The 10,174-nt window shown below is 56.4% G+C and overlaps 1 protein-coding gene across 5 annotated transcripts in view; it reads left to right on the top strand.

Moving 5' to 3' along the window:
• Nucleotides 1-803: 803 nt before the first annotated feature.
• Nucleotides 804-10,174, top strand: part of NUMBL (NUMB like endocytic adaptor protein) — a 24,099-nt gene continuing 14,728 nt past the window's right edge. For 2 of the 5 annotated variants that reach the window (XM_026010005.2, XM_026010004.2), the window contains exons 1-6: nt 804-1,083; nt 4,585-4,669; nt 6,149-6,288; nt 7,514-7,588; nt 7,674-7,748; nt 8,705-8,845. In XM_026010005.2, the coding sequence (XP_025865790.2) occupies nt 823-1,083; nt 4,585-4,669; nt 6,149-6,288; nt 7,514-7,588; nt 7,674-7,748; nt 8,705-8,845 (777 nt within the window). In that variant the 5' untranslated portion in view covers nt 804-822. Of the gene's footprint in view, nt 1,084-1,861; nt 1,934-4,584; nt 4,670-6,064; nt 6,289-7,513; nt 7,589-7,673; nt 7,749-8,704; nt 8,846-10,174 lie in introns of those variants that run through there. The other 3 variants (XM_026010002.2, XM_026010001.2, XM_072753033.1) reach the window with 2 other exon arrangements.

Here is a 10,174-nt window from a genome sequence, read left to right as displayed (position 1 = left end):
GGGATGGGGGGAGGAGCTCTCAGCCGGCCTCCAGGTGCAGATGGCCAGCCCCCTCCCATCCTCTGGTCTGAAAGCCCCAGCCCAGCCTGGGCCATCTGTTGCCGGGAACCTCCTTCTACCCTTTCCCTCCCGCCCTCCCGCCCCTCCCGCACGTGCTGACCACCTGCTCGGAGGGCTGTGGCAGCTGAGAAGGCCTGCCCACCCCCCTCCCAGGCTCCGCGCTCCCTCCCCTCGGCTCCCAGCAACCTCGCCTTTGCTAATGGGCCGTAATGCCCCTGCCAGCTGCTTTGCCAAACCCACAGGACTGAGTGGGAGCGGGGGTGCGGTGGCGGCCAGAACCGCGCCCCGGTCCCAGCCTGGTGCTCCCGCCCCCAAAGCCGAAACGCTCGCGCGCTAGGACGCCGGGGTCTCCTCGTTCCCCCTCCCCTTCCTTGCAAAAAGTGCCTCGTCACGGCTTCTGCCCGCCCCCGCTGGGCTGGGAGAAATCGTGGGGTTAGCTGGAAGATTTGGGTATGTGGGGCGGCAAAGAGCTTCCCGAAGCAACTCTTTCACGGACGTGGAACAGAAGGGGACCTGGGGTCAAGGGTCACCGAGGGGAAGAGAGCCCACGCCTGGATGGGCCTGGGGGAAGGTCTCAGCGAGGCTCACATGCTGGCTCAGCCAGGGACTGGCCAATGGGCGTGGCGGGGCGGTGGCCGCACCAGGGAGGGCGGGGCCGAATCTGCGTGTGGGCGGGGCCTGCGGCCCAGGGGGTGGGGCCTGGGCCGGCCGGGCGCCGGGCCGGGGCGGGGCCTTCTTGCAGATCCCGCAGGCGGCGGGCCAATGGGCGGGGCCGGGGCGGGGAGCCGAGGCGGGAGGGGCGCTCCCCCGCCCCCGGAACGGAATCCTCCGGGGAGCGGAGCAGGCTCGCGCGCGTGCATCCCGCACCATCCCCCGGCCCCCGGCCCCGGCCCGCGTCAGATCGAGCTGCCGCCGCCGCCGCCGCCGCCGCAGCAGCAGCAGCGCTCGGGGATCCGGGCCCAGCCGGGGCCGCGGGAGGCGGGGGCGCCCGGGCCCTGGATGTCCCGCAGCGCGGCGGCCAGCGTGAGAAGGGCGGGAGAGGGGGACTCGGGTGGGGGGCGGCGCCGCTGCTGATGTGGCGGAGGGTGGGAGGCGGCCGCGGCGCCCGGATGGAGCTAGGGTGCCAAGGCTGGGGAGGGTGGGCCCGGGTGGGGGTCCAGAAGGGGCCCCCACCAAGCAAAAGCTTGAGAGACGGGGGTCCGGCACAGGCCCCCTCTTGCCCAGGCCCTGGAGATAGGGCTCGTGGATATAGACCTGGCCCTCAAAAAAATCAAGGACAGGGGGACAGATTCTAGGTACAACTCCCTGGGCAAGGTTTTGGGGATAGGGGTCCAGGACACAACCCCCACATCAAGCCAAGGCCTCCAGGAGGCCATTCCAGAGCAGACGCAATCCCTACCCCTCCCTGCCTGAGGTGGTCTCTGAGCACAACCCTCTAGACAAGGTCTTGAGGATGGGGTCCCTGGGCACAGCTTCCCCACCAAGCCAAGGCCAGGGTGGGGGGATTCCGGGCATAGTCTGTACCCAGGCCTCAGAGACGTCCTGGCCACAGCATCTCCCCCAGTCCTTGGGCGGTGTCCCAGGGATAGCCCCTTCTCGAAGCAAGGTCCCTGTGCCTGGGACTTCACCCCCCACCCAGCCTGAATAAAATAGGGAAATTTCAGGCAACCCCCAAAGGCTTGTCAAGTGTCCCTGGGGCTGCCCAGCTGCCTGGGAGCGCCCCCCTCCCCCCACAGACAATGCGCCGCCTCCCCCTCCTGGGTATGGCCCCCCAGGCTCCACCATTCAGGCTGGGGGTGGGGGCGGCTCCCCAGGGATGGAGCGAAGCCCTATCTGTCTGCAGCGTCTGCGGGTGTCGGCGGCTTTGTGTGTGGTACCTGGGGGGAAGGGGGGAAGCAAGCGATGGGGAGGTGGCTAGGAGTGTGACCCGGTGTTTATGTGACTGTGGCTCTGTGTGCGCGCTCATGTGTGCTGGAGCTGAGGAATCCTGTGCGTGTGTTTTGTGCTTGTGGTTGTGTCTAATAATGCGTGCGATTGTGTCTGTATGTGACCCCAGCATTTGTGTGACTATATGTGTGTGTGACAGCTGCTCCTTGTGCAGAACCCTGTACTTTTTAGTCTGTATTTGAGTGTGTGTGTGCATGGTTGTGACTGTGTGGTTGTGTCTGTGATTACACCTTTTGTGACCCTGGCATGTGCTTCGGTAACTATAACTGGATTGTGACAGTGTGTGTGTTGGGTTTGGGGTTGGGCAAGTGTGTGGCTGACACTCTATAGGTGGAGTTGGGACTGTATGTAGAGTTGTGTCTCTGACTCTATGTCCATGTGCCTCTCTCCCAATGACTTGTGAATGTTTGTGGTTGCGTCTATAACTGATTGTATATGTGGGTCACACGTGTCTGTATGACACACAACTGTCCCTGCAACTCTGGGTAGTGCCTGCCATTGCATATGGAGTCACATTGTGCCTGGTTGTGTGATGGCACTGTGACTTGTATGACAGTGGTTTTGTGTTCACGACCACATCTAGGTACGTGACCAGGTATAAATGTCTCCATCTAGCTCTGTGTTTTGATACTAAGTGACTGTGCGGTTTTATAGTTGTGTCTGTGTGTGGTTTGGGTTAAACATCAGAGTAGGGGTCTGAACCCCTGACTGATTATTTTAGAGGGTTATTTCATCGCGTGTGACTCAAGCTCTAGTTGTGTTTATGTGAGATGGCACCAGGTAACTGTGTTGTGGGGGTGGGGGTATGTGTGACTGTGGCTTCTATATTTGTGTTTGACCTGCATGTCTGTGACCCTGGGTGAATATATGTACTTGTGTCTGTGTCATGGCCTATGAGAGTGTGTGTGTCTATAGCCGTGTGGCTGCCTGGTGTGTGTGTGTCTGTGTGTGTGTGTGTCCCTATGTGCACGATGGGCTGCGTGTGTTTCGATCTGTGTGATTTGGTGACGGGGTGACTATCCTGACTGCGTATATGGCTCTACCAGGAACCGTGTCTTCTGTGTAAACGCAGCTAGAAATGCTGTGTGACATAGAAACTGTGTGCTGATGTCTCTCTGTGAGATACTGTGTGTCTGTCCACATGGGACTGTGATTGTACGTGGCCACATGCTTATCCCTGTGACCTGTGCATTTGCATGAGGAAAGACTGTTTGCAGTGGGGTGACGTGGTGCCGCCAGGTATGGGACATTGGGTGACTGGATAATGGCCATGGTGTATGGCTGGGTAATGTGGACACTGATGCTGTGTGACTTCACACACACAGTCATTTCTGAAATGGTGTATGGCTGTGACTCTGAGCCAGCAACCGTCTGGCTGTACCTGAGTGTGGCCATCCTTAGGGACAGTTGTCTCTGGGTGGTTCTGTACACGTCTTCAGTGTGCGTGCCTGTTTCTCTATAACTCATAGGCCACGGCCATCTGTGTCCCTGGTGATTGGTTAGGGGAGACTATCCATGTAAGTGTGGCTGATACTGTGACCACATGTGTGTCCCCATGACTGGGTGTGTGTGTGACTGTGACAGCATGTGACCAAAACAGTGTGTTGGTGTGGCTGCTATGGTTGGGGCTGAGTATCCACGTGCAGCCTTGTGCCTGGAGATGATTAAGCACATGTGGCTGTGACCGGGTGTGGCAGCGTGGAACCAAATGTGTGTCAGTGTCATCTGCATGGACCCATGACCAGATGTCAACGTACACCAGTGGAGCTGTGTGTGACAAGTGTGTGTGGCTGTGACTGTGTCTGTGTGTGACTCTGTGCTGGTGGGCGACCTCTGACTTGGGGAGGTGACATTCTAGGTGTGATTCTAGGTGCTGCGACAGGAGTACCTTGGGCAGGGGCCTGGGGAAACGTCATTGGGAGTGGTTGTACGCGTGTCGCTCTGGCGGGTGTGCCTGGACCCGGCTCTGGGTATGTGGAGAAAATAGAAGTGACCAAATACCCAGTAGCTGATGTGACCAGATGTTTGTGGCAGTGCCTAGCGGGGCTGGGACTTGGTATTCAAGCGGACAAATGTCTGTGTCTGTGAACATGGATATGTGACCGGGTGGTTATAGTGGCTGCCACTGTGGATGTGTATCTGTGTGATCTGGTGTGTGCAGCGCAGCTGTGGTGGTGTCTGTGTATAACCACACGTGCAGAGCTGTGACCAGGTGCCAGGGACAACTGTAGACATGAGCCACGTGCATGCATGCATGTGACTGTATGTTTCTGTGGAGCCTGGACAAGTGTCTAGAGGTCAAGGCCACTCCCTCCTCCCGCCATCCCCTTGGGTACTGAGGACCTCCTGAGGCCAGGGCATCCCCACACATGTGCCAGGAAACACACCTACTCATTCCTGGGCTCCTGCTACCAGGTGGCTGGTCTCCCTAGTAACAGTTGCTATGACAACCGGGGCTCTCCCCAGGGAGCCTGAGATGGAGGGGGGGTGTTGGCTGTTGTCCAAAGAGGGGGTGAAGTAGGGGACTGAGCCCCAACCCAAGCCAGTTTCTCACCTTCTCCTCCCTTCCTTGGGCAGGGCGGACCCAGGAGGCCTGAGAAGCATCTGCCCCCAGCCCCCTGTGGGGCCCCGGGGCCCCCCGAAACCTCCAGGACGGAGCCAGGTGAGTGACCAGCTGGGGCCAAGGCAAGGGCTGAGTGAGTGCGTGGGTCTGCCTAGGACGACGAGAGGAACTGTCCCTGTGCTCACACAGGCTTAATCACACTCACGAGGGGATGCCCTCAAGCATCTTCCCTGCACACTCAGTGACCATCAGTCACCCCCTCACAGATAACACGTGTGAACACACTCTCACAGACACAATCTCATGTTCTCACACATCTGCCCAGACACTTGGTTGCATATACAAACCCTCAGAACAATGCTCATGAACTCACACTCTGGACAACAACCACGTGCTCTGACACAGACACATCCTCTCAAACAAAAGCCACAGCCACACAGCCTCACAGTGCCCCAACAGTGGCACTCTTGGCCAGAGACACGGGCTCTTGGGTAACGCACCATCACATACTGTCATAGGTGACAGCCATGAAAGACAATAGCCACACCCTCACACAGACGCACAGCTTCAAAGACAACAGCTTTACCCTCAGACACAACCTCATAGGCAATGTTCCCTGACCCACATTCCACAACTACTCTCACATTTGGATACTCTTCAGCAACAACTGTCAGGGACCTTCACTTATAGACAACAACCACACTCTTGGATACAGACCCCCTCACAGACAGCATCCCCAGACACACACTTTTACAGACAACCATTCTCAGACTTGTGTCCTTCTTCTGTACATACAGTCTTCAGAAATACACACACTCATAGACAACTGCTGCATGCTCAGATCTAGACACTGTTCAGGAATATACCAATTGCTTGTACACACACACACACACACACACACATACACAGAGTCCCTATCTGCTGGTGGTGCTCTATCCTGGTTGTCCCCTCATGCTCCTCCCGGGACTGTCAGTATGGCCTAACAATCAGTGGAGACTGTCTTAGTCAATGAAGACTGTTCCCATCTCCATTGTGGCCACCCCACTTCCCCCTCCTTCCTCTGATGGTCACAGGTGCACACTGCCCCAGGGGCTCCTGTCTTAGCCTGGACACGGTTGTCAGAGGGGCGTACCTCACGGAGATGAGCCCTCAGCCCCTATACCCTCTGGCTTGGGTTCTGGACCTCAATCTTTCTGAGTACCCCCCACATCAGCCCATGCAACTCCCAACTCTTGTGCTGACCATCTCATCCCCTGACCTCTTACTCCTAAAAACCTGTGGCCCCTATGCCTTCTAACCCCCGTGCTCTGTCCTGTGTCTGGACTCCTCATTAGTTTGGATCCTCCTACCTCTTGACTGTCACATCCCCAATCTCCAGGCCGCTAAAACCTGTGATCCCTCCCAGACCTCCATGCACCTTTGCCCGAACTTTTTCTTCTGGATCCCCACTGCCGACTCTGGCATTTCCCTGCCTGCCCTTGCCCCCTTTCCCAGGTATCCCCCGACTGCCATGTGCTCTGGCCCAGTGACCCTGTAACCCAAATGCTACGTTATCTGGCCCCTGTCCTGTGTTACCAGAAGGGGCGGGCACCATGAATAAGTTACGGCAGAGCCTGCGGCGGCGGAAACCAGCCTACGTGCCCGAGGCGTCGCGCCCCCACCAGTGGCAAGCGGACGAGGACGCTGTGCGCAAGGGCACGTGCAGCTTCCCGGTCAGGGTGAGTGGGCGGGGCGTCGACGCGGGTGGGGCGGGGCTTGGGCGGTCGGGGCGGGGCTTGGGGCGGGGCTTGGGGCCGGGCACCGGCTACAGCTGTGTGCTTGCGGGTCCCTGGTGCTGGGCGAGGTGGCTGAGGCCACGTTCTGTGTGTAGGAGACGCCACATTCCCAAAGAACCGTGGATCCTGCTGGAGCAGGACCCCAAGCCCTGGGAGGGGGATCAAAAGCCAACACAAGGGGCTGCTCGGGTGGCTCAGCGGTTTAGCGTCGCCCTCAGTCCAGGCCGTGATCCTGCAGTCCCGGGATCGAATCCCACGTCGGGCTCCCTGCATGGAGCCTGCTTCACCCTCTGCCTCTCTCTGTGTGTCTCTCTCATGAATAAATAGATTAAAATCTTTAGAAAACAAAACAACAACAAAAACCCCCCAACACACATTCTCCTGTACCCGGTTATCTTTCTCCTGAAGTCACCCTATTCTGCGGGAGCTCAGAACTTCCAAAAGGTACTGGAGGGTCACAAAAGTCTGTAGCATTTGGACACCTCTCTACTGTTCAGTCCCATCTGGTTAAAACCATCACGCCTCTTTACAACACACGCTGCGCTTCTGTGAGGGAGACAGCAGGATTCAGGTTCAAATCCCAACACTGCCCTTGCCTGGCTGAGTGAGTGACCTTAGCAGATGGTCACAACCCCTCCATTTTTTATGTGTTTTTTTTCTCCTTCCCCCAGAAGCATGCATAGAGCATGAAGGGGTCCATCTGGAGGTGTGGGAAATGCTGGTGGGGCTGAGGCAGGGAAAGCAGCCAGTAAAGGGTGTGTCACTGGCCTGCAGCTATGGGTACTGGAGCTTGGTGCCCCTGGGGAAAATGCTGGCAAATGAGCCATCACACCCACGGGGTGAGCGAGCTGGGGTGAGCATCCCTCAGTTCCCCCTAGTCATTGTTGGGCCAGTCCTGAGGCCCAGAGATGCACTGATGCCCAGAAGGAAGAAAGTAATGAGTTAAGGCCCAGGAAGAGAGGCAAGATGGGAATCAGGACTACTCGCTTGCTTCAGTGTCCCCATCTGTATATCAGAGTCCCTACCTCACAGAGCTGAGGCGCAGAGTGAATGAATATGTATGATGGGCTAGGGACCTTGTGTGACCCATCGCAGCTGCTCCGGGGACACTGGGAAGGTATTGATTACCATGCTTATTTTCTGTCCTTCCATCTCCTCCCCCGCCAAGTACCTGGGCCATGTGGAGGTGGAGGAGTCCCGGGGGATGCATGTGTGTGAAGATGCTGTGAAGAAGCTGAAGGCGGTGAGTGAGGGGTGGGGCTGGGAGGGGCTCAGACCAGAAGAGGCAGCCTTCTGACCAGGCCCTGTGCCCTCCTCCTCCATCCCAGATGGGCCGGAAGTCCGTGAAGTCTGTCCTTTGGGTGTCGGCTGATGGGCTCCGAGTGGTGGATGACAAGACCAAGGTAGGAGGCCTGTGGGGGGTGGGAGGCAGCACCAGCGGGCCCCTCTCTAACCCCTTGCTTGAACTGGGGGTCAGGACGCCTTCTCACCCACCTCCAGGGTGTCCCTCCCTCCCAGGCCTCCTAGATTGTGTGCTCCTGCAACATCTTGGCACACCTCGTACTCACAATTCACAAGTGAGTCCTGCAGTTATTATGAGCTGGCACAGATAGTGGGTGAGAGCACAGGCTGTGGAGCAGCCACCTTAGCTCGGATCCCAGCTCACCCACAGATCTGCTGGGTGACCCAGAGTATGAGACTTAACCCCTCCATGCCTCAGTTGCCTCATCTGTAAAATGTGGATAAACATGGACTCTCCCCATAAATGAGAAGGTGCATTCACGCCATGTAACACTGCCAGGTGCAGCTTAAGTGCTCAGATCAGTAGATGTTAGCTGTTCTGTGTTTATTGTCGGGGTGCCTGGCCAGCAGGGAGCATCATGCGGCCCGGATCTGAGTAGCTATTTGCTCACCATTGATTTCCCCGCCCAGAGACTGCCCAAGGAGGCAGCAGCACAGGACAAGAGTTAGGTTAACAACTAAACAGGATTGACACCTTTGCACAGGCAGTTCCCTCACCCCGAAAGACTGTTCCCTGCCTTTTTGCCTAGTTAATACCTCTTCCAGGAAGCTCTGGCCATCTCCTCACCAGGTTGAGTCAGGCACCTCTTAGTGGCTCCCACGGGTCCCTGTGCCTCCCCCACTTCTGGGCCTGACCCCGTGCCTGTGCCTCTCTGCTGATGGGCCTGATTCGCACACTAACCCAGAAGCCCATGTGAGCAGGACCCACTGCTGTTTCAGTGAGTCGGGGTCCCCACCCCATTCAGGACAGGACAGAGAGCAGACACTAAGGGAGTCCTGGATGAATCCGTGAAAGATAAGTCAAGTCCCTTTCCTGGTTTCCCCGGCCACCTCCCAGGACCTGCTGGTAGACCAGACCATCGAAAAGGTCTCTTTTTGTGCCCCCGACCGCAACCTCGACAAGGCTTTCTCCTACATCTGCCGTGATGGGACCACCCGTCGCTGGATCTGCCACTGTTTCCTGGCACTCAAGGACTCTGTGAGTATCACCAAAGCCGGGAGGAAGCTGGCTGACTCTTCTGTCCTGCGGGGTTGGGCCAGCCACTTACCTCTCCTCTCTGTGCCCTGTGTCCTCACAGCTCCTAACTTAGAGGGTCACGGGGAGGCTTGAGTGGGTTAATACAAAGTATTTGGAACGATGGCTGGCACATCAGAAGTGCTCAGGAAAACATTAATTATCATCCTCCTCATTTTCCATACATAGATCTTTTTTTTTTTTAAGATTTTATTTATTTATGCATGAGAGACACAGAGAGAGACAGAGAGGGGTAGAGACACAGGCAGAGGGAGAAGCAGGCTCCATGCCGGGAGCCTGATGTGGGACTCGATCCCGGGTCTCCAGGATCATGCCCTGGGCTGAAGGCGGCGCTGAACTGCTAAGCCACCCAAGCTTCCCTCCATACATAGTTCTACATGTTTCTCTTATTTTTCTTTTTTATGAGGGTCGTTATGCGTATAGTAATATGCAGAGGTGGTCTGGGCACAGCTCTATAAATTCTTGCTTATATAAAAATCCCACCTGGGTCAAGTTGTAGACTTTTCTGCCCCCAGCTGGCTCTCTCAGGCCCTTCTCAGTGATACCCCCAGGATACCCATTCTTTTTTTAGCCTCAATTCAGTGTCTGTGGTTCTTTACATTTGGGGCATCAAGGCCCCTCTGAGAATCTGATGAAAGCCATAAATGGCCTGTCTTCTCAGAAACATTCTCATAGTTAGAATTCTGAGGCTGTGGGATAACTGCGTGGCTCAGTGGTTGAGCATCTGCCTTCAGCTCAGGGCGTGATCCCAGAGTCCCAGGATCGAGTCCCACGTCGGGCCCCCTGCAGGAGTCTGCTTCTCCCTCTGCCTCTGTCTCTGCCTCTCTCTCCATGTTCTCATGAATAAATAAATAAAATCTTTAAAAAAAGGATTCTGAGGCTGTGACAGAAAGCCCACAGCTGCCAGCCATTTCAGTGAGATAGAAGACTGTTCCTGTTTCATGTGAAAGACATCCAGAGGCAGGCAGTGCAGGATCAGTGTGGCTCCTCTCTGCCCATTGAAAGCTGCAGCTCCTTTACCTTGTCACTGAACTGGAGTGTGGTCTTCACTCCATCATCCAAAATGGGTGCACATGCTCCAGCCATCACATCTTCATTCCAGCTACATACAAGAGGGAAGCATGAAGAGCCATGTAACAATAATATCCCACTGGCCAGAACGTAGTCCATGGACATCGCTTGTTGCAAAAAGTGGTGGAAAATATCTTTATTCTATCCTATCCTTTGGACCCTGACCTCAGACCTCATACAACTTGGTAGGAAGGCACAGTC

Source organism: Vulpes vulpes, chromosome 1, assembly GCF_048418805.1.
Source record: "Vulpes vulpes isolate BD-2025 chromosome 1, VulVul3, whole genome shotgun sequence".
In the NCBI taxonomy this organism is placed as follows: Eukaryota; Metazoa; Chordata; class Mammalia; order Carnivora; family Canidae; genus Vulpes; species Vulpes vulpes.
Note: the sequence above shows the minus strand (reverse complement) of the source record. Positions and strands in the feature narration are given on the sequence as shown.